The 20,041-nt window shown below is 45.6% G+C and overlaps 1 protein-coding gene across 1 annotated transcript in view; it reads left to right on the forward strand.

The window, feature by feature from the left end:
* The first annotated feature begins 1,399 nt into the window (after window positions 1–1,399).
* The window catches only part of MKI67 (marker of proliferation Ki-67), a 25,094-nt gene continuing 6,452 nt past the window's right edge, over window positions 1,400–20,041 (forward strand). Inside the window, 13 exon segments of the mRNA XM_073884752.1 lie at window positions 1,400–1,560; window positions 2,035–2,214; window positions 5,477–5,555; window positions 5,669–5,784; window positions 8,645–8,711; window positions 10,869–10,914; window positions 11,408–12,490; window positions 13,915–14,084; window positions 15,431–15,749; window positions 15,840–15,958; window positions 16,057–16,228; window positions 18,042–18,197; window positions 19,239–20,041. The exon segment at window positions 19,239–20,041 is cut by the window's right edge and continues 9 nt beyond it. Of these exon segments, the coding sequence (XP_073740853.1) occupies window positions 2,123–2,214; window positions 5,477–5,555; window positions 5,669–5,784; window positions 8,645–8,711; window positions 10,869–10,914; window positions 11,408–12,490; window positions 13,915–14,084; window positions 15,431–15,749; window positions 15,840–15,958; window positions 16,057–16,228; window positions 18,042–18,197; window positions 19,239–20,041 (3,222 nt within the window). The 5' untranslated portion in view covers window positions 1,400–1,560; window positions 2,035–2,122.

A 20,041-nucleotide genomic window follows, 5' to 3' on the forward strand; every position in this document is an offset into this window, starting at 1 on the left:
GATGAACCCATTTCATATTAACATAAAAACATATTTTTTATGAAATACATCTACTTTTTTTAAATTACCGAGACGAACAGTAGTATTTTGGGGTTTTGCAAACCCAAAATACCTGACATAGTAAGACAGCTGGTTTCTCGCGTCTGCTTCTGCGTTCAGGAAACTCCACCCTCCTGAAAAAACAAGGGTAAAAAAGACAAAGAAGTCTGGTGTTATTACAAACATGGTTTTGACCTCATGGACCCCCTGCAAGGATCTCAGACATCCTCAGGGGTCCCCAGTCCCTGCTGTGAAAAAGGCAGCTCCTGACCAAGGAAAGCCAAGCTCCATAGGTTGTAGAGTGAGCTGGGGGTGGGAGAGGGTGATGTGCAGGCTGGACATCAGCATGTTCTGGCTCTATTCAATTCACACCACGTTTGTCCACAGGAGCCCCCTCACCACCACCACCCCCCCACCGGTTAGGTGACTCTAGAAAGGAATCCTGTGGTTATTTTAGAAGCCATCCATTTTGTATTGCACAAGCTTTTTTAATTGGAGTTCTTTTTTCTAATGGGAAAACGCTGTAAACCTAAATGCATAGCAATAGTAGTGATTAAGGAAATTATGGTTTCTGAAGGCGAATACTCTGCTGCCATCAAAAAGAAAGTAAAAGGGGAAGATGTACTCAATATTAATATCCACAGGGCGCCTGGGTGGCTCAGTTGGTTAAGCGACTGCCTTCGGCTCAAGTCATGATCCTGGAGTCCCGGGATCGAGTCCCGCATCGGGCTCCCCTGCTCAGCAGTGAGTCTGCTTCTCCCTCTGACCCTCCCCTCTCTCATGCTCTATCTCATTCTCTCTCTCAAATAAATAAATAAAATCTCAATATTAATATCCACAGAATTAATTAAGCAGAGAACAGGAGGTATAGAACAATGTGCATATTATGATCTTTTTACTGTGTTTTTGAAGGGGACTAATAACATGTATAACTGGGAAAAGACACAAGAAATTGCTCATAATAATTGGTTGTCTTTGAGAAGATATGGGAAGTTTTTAAATTTTTCAAACCTGCCAGCAATGAGTAACATATTGTGTGCAGTTGTGTTTGTCCTTAAAGAAAAGGAGGCAAGAGAGGTTTCCTGGCAGTAACACCATGTTCCATTTCCGCCTTTTTCACTCTGTCCCTGGTGAGAACCCTCTGCCTTCCGCAGGTGCACCGGGCGCCCGCCAGCCCGCACTCCCGGCCCCGCGGGGCCCGCGCCCTCCCCTCTGGCCCCGCCCCCGCCCCACCCTCGCCCCTGCCCATTGGGCTGCCGTCGCGCCGCCGCGTCCAATCGCAGCGCTTAGCGCCAAATTCGAATCGTTGTTTTCATTTGAATCGGGAGGGCGCGGCGGCGGCTTTACGCGCGGAGCATCTAACGCTGGGCACCTCCCGGACGCAGCTGGGCTGGACTGGTCGCCGGCGAGGGCGACGGCGGGGGGAGTGAGGACTGCGGCGGCGGTGGCCGCGGGCTGTCCCCGTCCCTGGAGCGAGGGGCGGGCGGTGGACGCAAGTGGGCGAGTCTCTGGCTTTTCCCGGTGAGGACTTGGGTTGCATCTGGCAGGGCGGTGGACCCACTGGTGGCGGTGCGGGCAACTGGTCCTGGGTGAGCCACTGTCGGGGGGCCTCGGGGGGCGGGGGCGGCCGGTGGACCTGGGGGCCCAGGCCTTAGGGACCCACCCCTCTGCTCTGCCGGAACCAGCGCCTGCAGCGCGGCCGGGGCTCTGGCGAGGCGGTCTCGGTGGGAACTCCCGGGAGCCCAGACCTTGATGGACTGCGTCCTGGCCGCGGGTCTTTGGGGGCACTGGGTATTGGGGGCGCTCTGGGGTGCAGGCCGGGACCTGGCTGGGGCTCCCCAGGGGTCAAGTAAGGTGTGGGTCAGGGTGGCAGGAGCATGGCGAATTGTACATGTGAGCCCATTTGGTCACTTACAAGTGACTTCCAATCTCTTTGCTTTTAGAATAACAAACCCCCCCCCCCAACCTCGTGTGTTTTGTTACTGTTTTATTCAGTGGCATGTTCCTGCAGTAAGTTTGCTTCAGCAAACCTTCTGATGACTGACCTTCCTATAAGGATTATACTCAACATCTTGCTTAGAAAATGGGTCCTACAGGACGCCTTGTTACCATCAAAAGAAGTGGGGTGGACGGCCCCCACTTTCCACTGAGCCTCAGCACCTGCTTGTTTGGAAGGTGAGCCCTGCACAGGGGTGGACAATTTAGTTTAAAAGACAATAATATCCTAATCATAGATTAACAGACTGGAAACACCCTAGGAGTGGTTCCTGCCCCCAAATTTGCAGGGGACTTTCCTACCTATTGTCAATGTAACATAGTTGTTTATTAGGAAATAGATTTTGGAAAACAATGTTTATACAGTTTAGTATTTTTTTAATCAAACACATTTTAAAGTTGACTTGATAAAATCTTTAAATTGAGAAAAATGTAGATTATTCTCAAAACCTGATTCACTTCAGGCATTCTTTAGATGACCAGTATGTTCATCTGAAATCCCTCCAAACTTGGCTTGCCTTGGCTGTGGGGAGACACTACTGAGCAAATGAGGGGAGGAGGCTCTGTATTTGGCTTGTTGGTTTTTTGGAAAAATGAAAAGAGAAGTCCTGCCAGTGTTTTGAGAACTTCCTTCTTTTTGCCGGCTTGTGTTGGTGGTAAATGACTATGGTCCCAGTATCACAGGCACACTCTGCTCCGGGTGTATAACATGGGATTTCTTATAAAGTGGTAAGTCACCCTCTCCGTGGAGCCCTGTGAGGTGGGACCCCCGAGCGCCTTCTACCCACGTACCCCCCCCCCCGTCCTACCCACCTCATCCTTACCATGTTCTACCTCACCTCAGACTTTCCGAGCTCTTGCTCATCTTGGCGCTTTTGGCCAGCTTCAACTTTTATGACTGGAATGTTCTATCTTCCTATGTGAGTGCTTCCTTTCCAACTTTGAGATATCCGTTTAAGTGTTACCTAAAGAGAACCCTTAGGTGAACACTCCTCTGGACTTTCCTAACACCATGCAGGGTGATGAGTCCTTGGCTGTGTCTCGCACTACTGAACTGTGTAAGGACAGGGACTGTCTGGTTCACAGTGGTGTACGCAGCGCCTGGTAGGGGTCTGGCGAGAGAGAGCTGATCAATAGCTGGCACTCTGTGTCTAGCAGATGCATGGGTTGAATGTGGAGTCGTAAATAGCAGTGGTTCTCAGCCATGGTTCTTTTGCCCTGCAGGAGACATCTGGCAAGGTCTGGAGACATTTTTCTATGTCACAGTGTGGGAGGCTCAAACCAGCGGCATCAAATGAAAGAGGTCAGGGATGCTGCTAAGGAGCCTACAATGTACAGAACAGCTCCTACTGTAAAGAATGTCAACGGTGCTGAGGTTAAGAACCGCTGATCCGTAGGGATTCTAGTTAGCAGTTTGCAGCCACACAAACTCTCAGATCTAATGAGATAGTCTCTTTCTCCCTCCCTCTCTCTCTCTCTGGAATAGTCTGTTATCTAAAAATCAAATTCTCTTCTTTAGTTTAAAGTAGCTGTTCACTTCCCATACCTTCTTTTCTCTTCAAAGGAAAAAGAATAAACATTTTGGTGTTAAATGTCAGTAATTCTCGTTATGCTACAGCAGTGATTAAATATCTTTTTATGTGGGATTTTATCATTTAGAACCCATTCAGAAGTGTTTGGTCATGTGACATATGGAGGAAGAGATATTCTTTTTTTTTTTTTTTAATGGTTTTATTTGAGAAAAGTACTTACAAAAGGGCAGCTGCAGAATACAGAGAGCTCTGCAACAATTACTTGTTTTTTCTTAAAGTGAGAGAATGGGTGGGATCCCAGGGGTCAGAGGGAGCCCTGGACAAATGAGCAGCATCTCCCCAAGTTATCTTAGGAACTAGAGCAACAAAACTCAAAGCTAAAATTTCCAGTCGCAAAATTCTTCTAACAACTACACCTTAGCTTGTCTCGTGGATTACCACCCTCATCCCCCTTTAGAGAAAAAGCATGACTTACTCCTGCCAACCAATGACCCCACTACCAGAAACACCTTAGAACCCAAGTTCCGCATCACGTCTGGCTGCCTGCAAAGGTCACGGATGGAATGAGCCAAACACCCACAAAAACAAACACAGAAACCCGACAACGGAACCTCAAACGAGGAGCAAGTTTTGTCCAAGAGTGCCTGGGCTGGAAAGGCTAGGAGACCGTGAAACAGAAAATACAACTGTGTATCTGGTTAGGGTTAACGTAGGGGTTAGTGTTAATATAGGGGACAAGCAGATATTTTAAACCTCTGTGGCTGAGCCCATTTCTCTCTTTATATGGACAGACAGCCAGCACTGCTCTCTATCCACAGCTACCGAGGTACTGCTTTGTCCTTTACAACCTATTTGCCACACCAGGCCGAAACCACTAAACCCATTTTTCCACGAAGGCCAAGGACACCGTACAACTATGCAGGGACAAGAAACTGAGCGCACACTGACACTCACAATCCAAGTCCATCAGCCCTGGGGAGTCCACTTCCAGCTCTGCAATTATTTTATACCACTGTATCTTTTATAGGCGTTCTAGAAAGAGAGAGTCCCAGCTCCAGAATAGTGTATTGAGAACAGAAAGGAGAGTACGTAACTGTTCAAACTTACAGTAAAGGGAACCTCAGAGACCCAAGGAAACTTACTGAGGACCATTTGGGTTAGTCTGCACGTGGGTTTGGAAATTCTCCCTAATGGTGCTTCCTGCTGATGTTCTTTGTGTGGAAAGTGAAGTTGAATCTAATAATGCTTATTTGTTGCTCGCATTTGTATTTTTAATAATAGACTTGTGAATCCGTCCATTAATACAGTGCAGTTTTAAAACAATGAAAAGCTCATGAGTAAATAGCATTGACTATGTGCCAGGCAAATGGCAGAAATGTATAATTCATTCATTGTTTGAACAACCCCGTGATATAGGTGCTGATGTGATTGTCTTTTTATATGTGAAGAGACAGGTGTTAGTATAACATACAGCACATGTAGTGATGATGAAACCTTGAAACATACATAACATTGCAAACAAACACACATAAACCTTTCTTTCTAGAAAAAAAGGCACAGAGTATCAGAAATTGTTACAGTTCTCCAAACTGATAGGAAGTACTCCCTTATTTGGGTCTTAAAAGCATAGGTATTTCAGTAAAGACGATCCAGTTTTGTATTCTAATATTTTCCTTTATAATTGTTTTCAAGTACCCAAAGTCTTAAAGGTTTAAAATAGTCGCTTATACAATACTTGTCAAAATTGTTTGCCAAATGCACGGGTCATCACATCGCCCAACTGATGATCACTTTCTGTTGTTTCATTTATGGATCAGACATTTGGTCAAATGCTGTTTTATTTTGAAGCATTCATGGAATTTCTAGAAAAAACTGTGGCAGCCTAAAACTCTTAATTTCTTTCATCGAAGGGGTATCGAATGTGACATTCGGATCCAGCTCCCTGTCGTGTCAAAACAGCATTGCAAAATTGAGATCAGTGGGCAGGAGGTAAGTGGGTGTTTGAAATCTGTTGTGTTGTGTTTTGTTTTATTTTTTAACTTTTCATTTCACTTTTTACCCATTCATCAATTACCTACTTTCCCCTTTCTTCTACTTTGTAGGCAGTATTGTTTAATTTCAGCTCCACCAATCCGACACAAGTGAACGGGTCCGTTATCACGGAGCCTGTACGGCTAACGCATGGAGATGTGATCACTGTTGTCGATCGTTCCTTCAGGTGGGTGAAAAGTAAGAACTAGTCATTCTCCACACTCCTGCACCAAAACTAGCCTGGCAGACGTCTGTGACTTTTCTGTGCTGCGGACGATGTCAGAGCATTTGAGGCGGGCACTCTCACCCCTGGTTCTCAGTCCGAGGTCACGAGGGTGTAGCAGGGATGACACGTGGGGCTTGTGTGACTACATTCAAGGATCTGAGTGCGTGGAGCTGGGCCACAGAAGCGTGACCAGAGCCTCACGGGGTCTTATTTTTGTTGTGAGTGTGGTGAAGCCACATGCATTTTTCAGTTTCTGTTTCATTTTAAAGTAAAAGACGCTCCTGGGGAAAAGACACAAGACAAGATGTCCAGCTCAGCTTATCTTGACGTGAGCACCTGGGTGATCATCATTTGTTATGGACTGAATTGTGTCCCTTCTAAAATTCATATAGTGAAGTTTTAAGCCCCGGGAAGCCAGAATATGACTGTATTTGGAGACAGGGTCTTTAAAAAGGTGATTGAGTTGAAACGGGGCCATTAGGGTGGGTCCTGATCAATCTGACTGGTGTCCTTGTAAGAAGAGGCGATAAAGACACAGAAGAAAGGGAGCAGGAGCTCAGAGGGATGGCCACATGAAGGCAGCAGGGGCGGCCCTGGCCAGCCCAGGACGGAGGCCTCAGGAGAAAACTGTCCCGCCAACACCTTGATCTCGGACTTCCAGCCTCCACAACTGTGAGAAAATGCATTTCTGTGTTGAAGCCACCTGTGCGTGGCATTTTGGATGGCCGCCCTAGCAAACTAATACACCACCCAAGCTGTTAACAGAATATTTCCAGAACCTTCTGAATACTTCTCCTAATCACTGCTTCTTTCCCTCACCAAGTAAACCACCCGAGTGGCTTTTCTGAGGACATAAAATCTTTGGAGTTTTGCTACCTAAGCATGCATCTCTAACTGCTCTGGTTTTGTCTGTCTTTATTAACAAACTCCATCAATTTGAAACAACGAAGTATGTGCTTGTAGCTGAGTCCTGCTCCTATGTTTGTGAGAGCCAGAGCATGGATGTCCCATTTTGTTCTTTCTCACTGCTAAATATTTCATTGAAATAATATCCCAGTTATATACCCAATTATACACAATTTACTCATTCTGGACGGATGTTTGGGAAATTTCCAGGTTTTGAAGTGAGTCGAGGGCTTGCTTTATGACCAGATGTGGTTGATTTTTTTTTTACTAATCTCTCCTGTGTGTTCCAAAAGAATGTGTGTTCTACGGCTCCCGGCGTTGGGGTGGAGGGGGGTGGGGAGCTTTCTGTCCACGACCACCCGTTAGATTCAAATCCCTGGCTCTAGAATCCCAGTAACGTAGCCCTTGATTCTTACTCAGGTGCGCGGGTTGAAATCACATTGAGGATTCTTTTTTTCTTTCTGTTTTGTTAGCTCTTCTGTTTCTGCTGTCTCTCTGTTGAGGCTATACTATGTGTTGAAATTTAGAATTCTGCCCTGGCGGGTGAAGCTCTGTCGCTTGCTTATCTTTCTGAGATATGCTGTACCTTTCGTAATGCTTTTTTTTTTTAATCAGTGATTGCATATTATCATATTTTCTGGCACATTGCTTTCAACTTTTCATAATCCTTAAGGCTCAGATTGTCTCTTGGAACCAGCTGTTAGGTGCCCTTTTCTTTACAATCGGTTTATCTTCTGGGTAGAGCAATCCTTTTATCATTATAAAATATGCTTGGTCTTTGTGTGCAATTTTTATCTTGAAATCTCTTTTGTCTGATGTTAGCGTACGCCCTCTCCAGCTCTCTCCTGGTTGCTGTGGCTTGTGTCCTCTCCCATCCTGCCACGTGCATCCTGTAGGCGCCTTTGATTGTGCCTCGTGTCTCTTTTAGGCAGCTCACAGTAGGGTCACGTTGGTCATCCGTGTTGTCCAATAAAACGCCGACCTCATTACTGCCTCCATTCACATTAAACACATATTTCCGATGTGTTCGATTAGTCATCTTTTTCACTGGGCTTGTGAATTTGCCTTCCTTTTTAAAGGGTATGCTTGTTGAATAGACTTCTAGGTAGGAAGCATTTGATGTGGAGTGGAGACCAGAACTTCTTCCCCCAAATGAGATGCTATTCAGATTGAGATTAAGTGAGATAATTAAATACCTCCAACACAAGAATGGGGAAGGGGTTCTTAGGAAGAAGAACTTGACCGTGAACTCTGCGATCAGGAGAAATAAGTCCAGACACCCGGCTGTTTCGGATCAGGCCACCTCACGGAGGCCAAGTTCAGGATGCCCATAGCAGGTGGTTCTGTGAATTATGCCCAGGGTCTGGTAGAAGGACAGTGTTATGTTGTTAAATCTGTCTACATCTTCAAGAATGTGCCAGTCTTTGTTCGGATACAGATGGGGAAGGCAGGAAACAGAAGCTCACAGTGATCCTAAGTTACAGGTGGCTCTGTGGTGACCTTGCAGTAGGTAACATCACCAAGTGACTCAGGCCTCGGCTTCCCGGGTGAACTTCCAAAGCCCTCAGATGATCTCCACGGATATAAACCGGTGGGAATCTGATCGGCTCTCATATGCAGGTTTTTACAGAGGTACTCAGATATTGTTGAAATCACACAGCTTATCAGCGTTCAGAAACTAATCTGGGTCCCCACCTCTGACAACGGTGTTGCCAAAGAAATTTGAGGCAACCTATCCAAGTTTTTAGTGTAAAGTCTTTTCTAACTCTACCTTTATTTCCATGAATAAGGTGAATCTCTTGAATAAAACTTGACGTTTGTTCCTTGCTCCTTGGACATTAATGAGATAAGGAGGCTTTCCCATCAGTTACAGAGCCGGAATCTGAATGTGTGTCTGTCCTTCTGTGCACTTCAGGTATGAAAATGAAAGTCATCAGAATAGAAGCGAGTCAGCGGAATTCACAGGACAAAAACGCAAACAGGTGATGGGGGGGTGGATTATCCAACTGTGGCCTCTGATTCTTCTGCATGATACTATGAAATCATTTATATGCACGTCGATGAATGACGTCTCACAAGGCAGGGTGACTTGACAGTGAGAGAGGGTCAGGTAACCTGAGATCTTAAACAAGTTGAATTTAGACACACTGAAATCACTTACAACTATGCTTTTTTTTTTTTTTCTTTTCACAATGAGAGGACTGAGTCAGTCTTACACTCTGGCCCGAAGGCTCCTGGAGTATCTCACGATCTGATCTAATTCTAAACCTTTGGTTAGGACAGCTCATCACATAGATTTGAAGTCTGGGAACTAGATCAGTGGCTTGTGTTGTCTCCCAGTTACTGTGTTCTTCCATCTTTATGCGTCTGAAATGATCACATCAGAGCTGTGAGTCCCAGAGATGCTTCCTAACTTTGATGGAGAGATAACCCATGCCCCTGGGAGAGCATTACTGCACTGTGTCTTGTGAGAGAATCTTACTACTTGTGTCCATCCAAACAGTATGGCTTTATTGGAATGCAATTCTGGGCCCATCCTTAGAGATGCAGTAGGACGTGTCCTGAGAATTTCTCTCCTTTAGGAAGCTACCCAAGCTGGTCTCCTGTGACCAGGTTGTAATTCACTGGTTTAAAAAGTCATATTGTACCTATACCCGAAATTAGCGGGAAGCCCTTCTACTGAAGATCTCTGCTCCTGCTATGTGCTGCTTCCTCCTTAGAGGAATGACCTTAATGGTGACCTTGCCCCTCATTGGGCTTTGGGGAAAGCTAGATTTTGAGGTTCTCTACCTACTTTGTTGGTAGGTATTAGGGGACCAAGCAAAAGGCCGGACTTTGGGCTACAAGTGGTTAGAAGACCTATAAACTGTTTGTTGTCTGGATTGTGATAAAGTCAGTATTGAAACTGAATACTGAGAACGTGTTATAGCACTTTGACAGTGTTTTTTATGCCTGTGGAATATAATGGTACAAAAAATGGGCTTATATGCTTGCTTATATGTTGTACATAGTTTTTTTTTTTTTAAAGATTTTATTTATTTGACAGAGAGAGACACAGCAAGAGAGGGAACACAAGCAGGGGGGGTGGGGGAGGGAGAAGCAGGCCTCCCGTGGAGCAGGGAGCCCGATGCGGGGCTCGATCCCAGGACCCCGGGATCATGACCTGAGCCGAAGGCAGACGCTTAATGACTGAGCCACCCGGGCACCCCTGTACATAGTTTTAAATTTTAATTCATTTTTATTGTTTAGTCATAAGATCCTTGGCCAACTTCCAGTTTTGGAAATTAGAAACTGATCCCTCACTTGGTGAGTTAGAGAAGCAACGTGTCGGATACCAAGAAATCTGAAACTGATTGAAGAGAGAAGTTAAATTATTTGCCTTCGGATATATTTTGTGATTCTTTTTTTCCCCATAATAATTCAGATGAGATACTTTTCCTCCTTTGAAGCAACATTGAGCTTTTATACCTTACATCACTGTTAGTCTGTGGTTGTTCCTCACCCCCTAAAAAAATCTTCCTAAAGATTTTTTCCTTCCTAAAGATGTCCACAGATTGTGAAGGCAGCAGTTGGGGGCCAGGTAGGAGCACTGGATCTGACTGCTGCGCTTGGAGGGCACAATGCCTGTGATGTGCTGGTTTCACTTTCGCCTGAACATCCGGGCTCGTGTGCACCTGCTGACCCAAGCACCCAGGCTGAGTGGGGCCCCAGCTCATCCACAGGTCCTGCAGCCTCTTTCTGATAAAACTAAGTATTAAGTCAACAATTCTGTGCCCAGTAATTCACAGATGCTGAGCATAGGTGATGTTTAATTTTAGCTTTGGTTCTTTCATAGGGTGATGAGAAAGAAGTTTGAGGAAGTTAGAAAAACTCAACTGAGGTTCCATTTAAACAGTTTTGAGCTTCAAGTTTGCTTCTTATTCTGTCATTATACTTTTTAAAATCAGCTAAGAAATACTTGTACTATTATGGGCACTTGCCCCTGAGTGTCTTTGGCTCATTTCTCAAAGTCTCTAAAATTCCTATTAGAACAGTTTGGTAAGGAAGAGCATCCACAGCAAGAATATTTTCAGAAATATGACTGTTGGTCATATTTGAACAAGCACCTAAATAGCTGTCTTTATTTTGCCGATTTACAGGAATCTCTGCATCGGGTCTCAAGATCTGGCTTCACTTCCGACCCTGGTTAGTAATTTTTTGGTTTTATTCTGGGATCCTGCAAGATCAGCTCTCTTTGTAGCTAGGGCAAGGAAGAGACAACGAGAACTCGAGCGTTCTCCGTCTGAGCTCACAAAGGCTAGGAGGTTGTGTTACTTAACACGAGAGATAGGCAGAGCCCCGAGTTAACCATTTCCTCAAGAGAGGCGTGGGGCACCATGCTTACTGGAGCGTCCAAGTATCAATGAACTGAACACGGATGTCAGTTGAATCGAGTAGACTAATAGCAGGTGATCCCTCGTATTGGTTATAGGAGGCTGCTGTGATTTATTTGTTTGCATCATAATTCAAGTATCAGAATACTTTTCTTACGCGTTTTGGCATTAAATAATTTGTAGGCTAAGTGAAAAACTAGATTACCAGACAATTTGAAATGGTTGTAAAATTTGAATACTGCACGGTGTTAATCACTGAAAAAATCTTGAACTTTCTGTTTCTTATTTCATAACTCATTGCCAAGACGGGAAAGTTCAAGATTCCAATGCCCGTTCAAAACTCTGTGAAGAAAATGTCTCGGGAAGTCCTCTGGGACACGTGAGGAATGGCAAAGCAGCCGGCACAGTCTCGGGTGGCCCCGAAGATCACGCTGCTAGAAAAACAATTAATGCTGTTTGTTCCTCAGAACTTCCTAGAGAGAACTACAGAAATGCAATGGATCCTACAGCCGGGGACTTTAAGGGAGGTTCCAGCGTACCCTTAGTGAGTTGTCACGGAGAACTGAAGTCTTTCCCCTCTACCTGGCATCCTGAGGACAGTGAAAACCATGAGTCTCCCTTTAGGAAGCTTTACGAGTCCATGAAAGAAGAGTTTGATGTGAAATCAGAAAAAGGAAATGTTCTACAGAGCGGTAAAAAATCAGGGTCACCGAGTCATCGTGCATCAGAGAACGAATGTTCGGGTGGGTTACAAGACGGGACGCAAGTCCTGGTCTCAGTGAAATCCAGGCCCAGGTCGGGTCGATTCGCCCCAGTGAAGGCCGACCCTGCTTTGGGAGAACAAGGAGCTAGCCAGACTGAGGGCCGGAGAAAGGATGAGGAGGCTCTTCAGACTCCCAAGGAGACCATGGGTCCCAGCGTCCCTCCTAAGGAGATGACAGGAACCAGGACCATGGTCCAACATTCCCCACACAATGCCCCACGGAAACGTCGGAGCGAAGACATGCGTGTTCCCAGCGGAAGTGAGTCCGTGAATCTGGATCAAAGGGAAGGCTTCGGGACAGATAACAAAACATTTCCTCCCCGGAAGTTCTTAACCAGGAATCAGACACCTACTAGAGTCGAAAATGATGATAATTTTGGAGCTACACCAGAAAAATGCTTCTCCAAAAAGCGGGGGAGTGTTCCTACCAGTATGGACATTCTTACCACAGAACTGGAAACCCAGAGTCACGCTGTTTTAGCTCCATTGTCCGTTCAAGTTGAAAGGAAGATTCAAAGCATTTCCGTGCACCAGCCTGAGAAAGTGGGCACCACAACCGGGCACTCGAGCTCTGGGTTCCCTGGTCGTAGTTCAGTTGATAGCAACAACTTTGGTGACGCCATTAGTAAGTTTACTTAACTGTGCATTTATTTTCCCCCGCAGGGCTCACGCATATCTAGACAGACTTCCAGATGTGAAGTCATGAGACCTTCCTTCCCTCAACAGTGACGGCCCCGGTGTAGACGGTCTGTGAAGCACGGTGGTGTGCTTATGACACAGCCATGTGCACCGTCTGCTCTGATAGACCCGTCCTCCGGAGACTTGTAACCAGGGGCTCCAGAGGAAGCGCAGGTGGTCAGGGAGGTTCCCCTGGGAGCCGGGGATTTTGAGGGGCTCCAAAACCATGGTGGAGTCTCCTGTTACCCCTATGAGAAAATAGGAGGGAAGATACGCCCAATAAGCATAATGGCTTTTCACACAAGTTTTCATTCTGACCCATAAGCCCCTGTAGCCCATGAGTTTGCTCCCGTAAATGAAGTCCAGGGAAATCAATCCCTTGGAAATGTTTAAATATTAGAGGGCGTCTCTCGGGGATTTTTACTCTTCTCAGGGTCTCCTACTAGCAGTTTTTTTGTTTTTTTTTCTTTATAAAACACTGGACTAACCCAGGGGTTTATGCATCAGGTGCTGTTGTAGGTGTTTTTCAGACATTCACACTTTTACTAACCCTTTGAGCAGGCAGCGGGAGTCCCCAGGGGACAAGCATTCCCGTGATTTCCCTCTTGCAAATAGGGAAGCTGATGGCCTCACGTGACACAGCGAGGGGCAGAGCGGTGACCTCTGGAGGAGGCGTGGCACCTCCCGGGCATCCGCCCGCAGTTCTTGGGGCTCTGCAGATGTTCTAAAGCAGCAGGCTCACTGTCCGGGCTCTGATCTGCAGAGGGGCCCTTGGCCAAGGTGCGCGGCTCTCTGAAATGAGACCCGCACGCATCCCTCACAATGGCGCTATGAGTCTCCGAAAGGGGCACCACTTAGACGAGGGATTTCTGTGGCGTGCTGGTTCACAAGGATGTGACTTGGGACTCATGAATTGCCGATTCGAACTACCTGGAGAAGTTGTCAAGTTCGTGACTTCTCACTAGGTAGGTCTGGATGAGGCCCGAGTTCACAGGTGGCTTTTGAAAAGGCCCTCCCGGGTCACTGCAGAGACTTCCATCTCCGTCATTGCCCTGCTCCCATGTGGAAGCCGCCGGTCCAGACCAATCCCTTTATCAGGCTCTGTCCACGCAGGATTTTTCACCCTTTTGTAGAAAATCTTTGTCCTGTCCAGTTGGGACTTGACATTGTTTTGTTGGTTTGTCCCTGGATCCTTCCTGAGCCCTTGAAGCAGCTCCAGCGCCCTCAGCATGACAAAGGGACGAAGTGCCATGATGTTAGCTTTCAGTGGACTGTACCAGTGGTTTGTCTTTAACAGTCTTCACGAGTGTAACGAGTCTATATAAGCGTACGTCTTTCATTCTCTCTCCACATTTGTATTCCTTATTTTAGATAAGATTGAGGGAACACCCCTAAAAAGGAGGCGGGTCTCCTTTGGTGGCTGTCTGAAGCCGGAGTTATTTGATGAGAACTTACCTCCTAATACACCTCTTAAGAGAGGAGAAACACCGAGAAGTTCCCTCGCCAGCCCCACCCCACCTGTCCTGAAGAAAATCATCAAGGTATGTTGGGCAGCCCGTATCATCATACCCTTTCAAACTCCCCACACCAGCACAATTACTATGAAGACCTTTCTCTTTCTAATAAAATAGTAAAAATTAAAAAATCTAAAGGAGAGCTCCTTCACGGGGCTTCGAAGCATGATTCTAAGGGGCTGAGGACAGGCGAGTCCTCAGGGCCGCCCCCTACAGGGCCGCCCTGCCAGCCAGACTCACAGGAGATCCCTGCGGGGTTCAGTAAAGACTAGCAATTAAAGGGACACCTGGGTGGCTCTGTCGGTTAAGCGTCTGACTCCTGATTTCGGCTCAGGTTACCATCTCAGGGTCGTGAGATCGAGCTCCGAGTCCGGCTCCGTGCTCAACTGGGCCGTCTGCTGGAGATTCTCCCTCTCCCTCTGGCCCTCCACCCACTTGTGTGCTCTCTGGCTCTGTCATTCTCAAAATAAATAAACAAAATCTTTAAAAAAGACACAGAAGCAATTACAAAGAATCTGGAGACATCATGACACATAACCATAAGGCATTTTTTTTTTCTTTTAAGAATTATAAGGTGAAAAGGAAAATCTTGAGTGGCAACACACCCATGATTTTGACCATCAGCTATTTAGAACTTTTAATCACCTACGCTAGGCTCTGTTGTCCCCCTGATTTGCGGTCTCTAGAAAGGTAGGGCCTCACGGCTCATCCTCGTCAGAGGGCCTGGGCAGTCTTTAATTTCTTTTCAAACCTAAAGGAGTGTAAGGTATGCCTGGCTCCTTTTCCATTTTATATGGGCTCCCAGAAATGAGCAGCCCCCTTTCTGTGTAGACCGAAGCTGGATTAGACACCTACAGATGGTGTTTTTCTCCAATTCAGATCAGAGCACGCTCACTCGTCACTCCTTGGGAGGTTCCTTCTGCCTTTCTACCCAAAATACCCCAATTAACACTTGTTCACTGTTTTTTTTCCCCATCCTTTTTATTTCTTAAATGAGGGGGACCGACTCCTATTTCTACCTGATACTTGACAGACAGTGGTTGAAATGTTTGGTGCTTCAAGATTTAAACAGCTAAACTCCTTAATGGGGGGACACTTGGGTGGCTCAGGTGGTTAAGCATCTGCCTTCGTTCGGTTCAGGTCATGATCCCAAGGTCCTGGGATTGAGCCCCCTTGTCAGGCTTCCTGCTCAGCAGGGAGCCTGCTTCTCCCTCTCCCTCTGCTGCTCCCCCTGCTTGTGTGCTCTCTCTCTCTGGCAAGTAAATAAATAAAATCTCTGAAAAAACAATTCTTAATTGGGTAGGGTTTTCACATTCACTACAGAGATGTTATATTTGTGGTAAGGTTTCTTATGAATATTTAAATCTCATCAGGAATACCCTCAACCATCAAGAAAAGAAGATTCTTCGGAAATCTGTTTGGAAGTGACTGCACAAGACCAGTGTAAAGGATCTCCAGCTCAGAATCCGACGCAAACTTCTCCAGTTGCAAATGACGCCCGCCGCAGGTCATGCAAGGTGTCCTCGGTCTCCAGTGGCAGCAAATCTCATCATACAGACATTCCCAAGAGGGGAGGGAGGAAGAGCGGTACCTTGCCTTCAAAGAGAACTTCCATCGATCGAAGCCAACATGAGATCTTGCAGAGGATTTTTTCCAAAAGAAGGAGTGGTGCTTCTGAAGCCAATTTAATCGGTGAGTGTTGTGTTGGCAGATAATGTCGTCAGGTTCATTTTCTCACGAATACGAGTTTGGAAACATTTCAACACTTTCTCCTTCTGACAGTGGCAAAATCGTGGGCAGATGTCGTAAAACTCGGAGCCAAACAAACACAAGCTAGAGTGGTTAAACATGGCCCCCAAAGGCAGCTGAGCAAAAGGCAGAGGAGAATGAATACTCCAAAGGTAGGAGTTGCCCTTTGAGCCCATTCTCTTCTGTATGATTCCGTGGACTGTGCATTTATGCTTTGACATTTTGTTCATCTTGTTATATTTTTTTCCAGAAGGCTGTTAGCGATGTTCACAATCAATTTAGCACAGGCCATGCCAATTCTCCTTGTACCATAATAATAGGGAAAGCTCACATTGAGAAAGTAAACGTGCCCGCTCGGCCCTACAGAATGCTCAACAGCTTTGTATTCAACAAAAAAATGGACTTTAATGAAGATCTTTCAGGTAAAAACCTAGCTTGGGTCTTATAAACGATAGTCCTCTGATCCTTCTTCGTGGGAGGATGTGGATGGGGGTCCTATAGTTGTATCTACTGTGAATGAGTTTTGGGAGGATAAACATTTTAGTCGACTTCCTGGGGCGGTGACGGTTCAAGGAAGAGAAGGCTGGATTGGAGACCAAGAACAGGTCCCCGATAATAAGGGGGATCATGAGTCCTGCACGAAGCAGGTAGGAATGGAAAATGTACAACTTTACCTTGGATTGCAGTACTGGTATGGAGAACTGGAAGCTTCTTTATGCTGAAGGGAGCAGGCTTGCCCTTAAAGTTGCCCTTTCCCTGCATCGCTCCTCATTGATGGCTGCAAAGTTAGAGCCATTGGTTTGAGCAATATTTCGCTGCTTCATGCTTTTCTTCGCTTGCATGAAACTTAACTGTGTCTTAAAACAAAGGCCTGAAAGGTTTCCCTCAAGCATCAGTAGCTGAGCCAGTGTGTCCATTCTCGGCAAAAGTGGGATGTGACTTCCTTGTGGTTGTTCTAGGTTAGAACCAAGGCAAGAGCCCAGGGTTGGGATTTCATGCCACGCAGTTTGACCACTGGTTTCTGCCTCGAGCATTTCTGGAGGGAGCTGAGACTTGATTCCATCTCCCATTAGATGGATTCTTGTTCTTATTTCCTGGCATATTTTAAGATGCAATAGTTGTATTGCTCTGTAGAACCCAAATAAGGTACCCTGTGATTACAGTCATAGTTGGACCAATACATTCAGCTTTTTAAAAAAACAAACCACAAAAATGCAGAACCTTTGTAGCCAGTTTTGATAGCATGCTCAATGAGAAAAAAGTTTCGAGTATATGCCACCTGATAGGCAGACATATGCACATACGTGTATCCTTGTAAATTAGGTATGAGTGTAACTAACAGCGATGTTATGAAGCATTAAAAACCAATTCTCAAAAATATTTTTAAGCTAAAATTAATAGAAATTTATATACTCAGTACCCAGGACCAGGACAGTGGAAGTCAAACGACTTCCACCCCTTGGTGTGAGTAACTTTCATGACAAAACATCAATCTGTGCAGAAAACTGGATCCTGGGTATTTTAAGGAAGGCCTGAACACGGGCAGAGGGATGAGATTTTTAAGTGAACGGGCTGATTTGAGGGCCCTCAAAACAGGCCTTGCAAACAGATGCCAGACAGAGCATTTTGATCCATTGATGGCAGAATGAGAAAAGAGGAAATGTGAGTGAGTGTTTCAGAAAGATAAATCTTCCATCTAAAGAACTGTATGCTTCTTTTCTTCTATTGTGTCAATATTACTTTTTGGTGTTAAAATGAAAGCATAGTGATATTATCACTTGACAATACTATTAATGGGCAGCCCCGTGGATGTCATTTTTTAAAAATTGGGCATGTTTTATTTGTACATAAAACCCGGGTCTACATAAGTTAGGATTTTTCAAGGAAGCATGAGGTCACTGGGTTTCCGGATGTCTGGAGGGGAAGCAGGGGGACGCCAGTCTCTCTCCCGGCCAGAGTTCAGGATCAGGGCAATGGTCCAAGACTGAGATGTCAACTGCCTTCCTTAGATTTTCTCACCAAGAGGAAAGGCAAAGAAGAGATACAATTCTAGCTTCTCATTGCTCTTCAACAAAATGAGTTCATTATTAATACATGACCCTGTCTCCCAAGAATTCTGGGGAGGGATTCCTTGTTCTCTCTCTGCCACTTCCGCTGCTGTATCTGAGGACTGGCATGCCTGTTGGCACATAGGGGCAATATGCTGATTGCTTTTCCAATATTCTCACATCACAGGGCTAACTGAAATGTTCAAGACTCCGGCGAAAGTGAAGCCACAAATAATGAGCCCATGTCCCAACGCTTTTTCAAATTCAGAGGATTTCCTCGGAAAAAAGTTTCAAGTACCTAATTCAGGAGAAAAACCTCTGCTGTGCACTTCAGAAACTTTTGGTTGGTTTACTGTTTTGTTTTTTTCCTGCACTCTGATGTTTTATTCAGTAGTTATTGTAATTGGTATTATTATTTTTTAAACAGATGCTGTATTATTTCTCTACAATAGATGCTCCCGAAAAAATACCATTTGCAGCTTCTCTGTTCTGTCATGTTTAGAGGAAATTCCTTTTAGCAGTTGAACTAACATTGGTATTTAGCAAGTGGCATAACAAGGAATAATTGTAATAATAACATTTTTAATAATTGTAATTAATAATTGTATTAATAATTTTAATACAGTAGCTTAATAATTGCAAACTACCTGTGTACACGTCTGCCTTTTTCATTTAAAGAGGTTGACCAGCAGAGAAGTGGCATGATCTCTCATCGTAGTTAGGTAAATTTCTCAAACTCAAAATAACTGTAATTAACCAAAGAGAAAGATAATGTGCGCACTGTGCGATTGTCGCTGCTGACGTTCTGGATGGCCTGGGCCGCGGCATGAGCCCCAGATGGGAGAAATGAGTCTGTCTTGCTCTCTCACTGAGTACTGGTTACCCACTGCCTGTCCTAGAGGGAACAGTTTTCACTCACAGTGTCCCCTATGCTGAACAGCACGTGTTTCCTGTGCGGTATGGACCCCACGCATACTGAGCATAAGCCATGTTATGGTGTGGATGGTTCAACAGCAGAAATAGCTGTTTGCTTCTTGTGCTTGAAGAAAATGTCCGTGTTCAGGTGCCTGAGACACAGTGCGGCGGCCTTCAGGAGACCGTTCTTAAGGAATTTTTTTTTTCGTTTATCTGATCCCTGTAGATCAGAACCACCACCTCAGTATGACCCCACCGTCTGTCACCAGATAACATTATTCCTAAGTGTGCGTGGTTCATACTTAAGAAAGATGTATGGCCACGTAAGTAGCCAGCTTCATAAGCTTAGCTGGCTGGTTAGGGGGCTGAATTATTGACTCTTCCGCAGTATTTCATAAAGGTAAAATACCAAATTGGCACAACACAGGGAAGAGAATCTATCTCTCATGTGTGTTTTTGTTTCCTGTAGGAGAGAATGTATTCCCCATGACTCAGAATGCTCCACAGGAGCCATCCGATCAAAGGATGCCTGCCAGCCCTGCCCTCAGACGACCGGCTATTAGAGTAAACACAAACATCGAGAAAACTCGAGGATCGGAAGCAGAGCCTCTGAAGGAGGCATTAAGTGCAAACAGGTTCCGAAGGTCCTCAGAGCTCAGAAATACACAGATGCCAGGTCCAGGGCACAGGGACAAAGAAGCAAACACAGACCCTGCTGAGAACACTTCAGGGCGACATCTGAGGAAAACTCCACAGCGAGGACAGAAACCTGAGGGAGCGACGGAGGAACAGGAGAGCTGTTTTGAAGCGTGTGAGAAAGCTATCAAATCAGAAGACAGTTCTGAAAACATGGTAGCTGTGAGGAGATCGAGAAGATATTCAGAGCAAAAATGGGAACCAATAGCAGACCTGACCACCCTCAAGAGACAGCAGGACACAGAACCCAAGGAAGACCTAGGAGGCATCCAAGGTCTCCCCCAGGCCCCCACTCAAGCCCAGGAAACAATGGATGTGGGAAACAAAACTGCAGAAAAGTGCCAGAAATCTTTAAAGCCAGAACTAGTTGGCATGCCAACCAGGATGAACATACAACTCAAGACCTCTCCCCAGAAAGTGGACCTAGATGAAGAGCCCTCAACTCTCAGGAAGTCCATCCGAAAGTCGGGGGGAAGCATCCCCTCACACGGAGAACAAGGAGATGGTGACGAAGACATCACATTGTTGAACAGAACTCCAAAGCAGACACTGGACTCTGCAGAAAATGTAACTGGA

The sequence above is a fragment of the Callorhinus ursinus genome, unplaced genomic scaffold (genome assembly GCF_003265705.2).
Source record: "Callorhinus ursinus isolate GAN/ISIS: 27379988/994484 unplaced genomic scaffold, GSC_fseal_2.0 scaffold58, whole genome shotgun sequence".
NCBI classification, from domain to species: domain Eukaryota; kingdom Metazoa; phylum Chordata; class Mammalia; order Carnivora; family Otariidae; genus Callorhinus; species Callorhinus ursinus.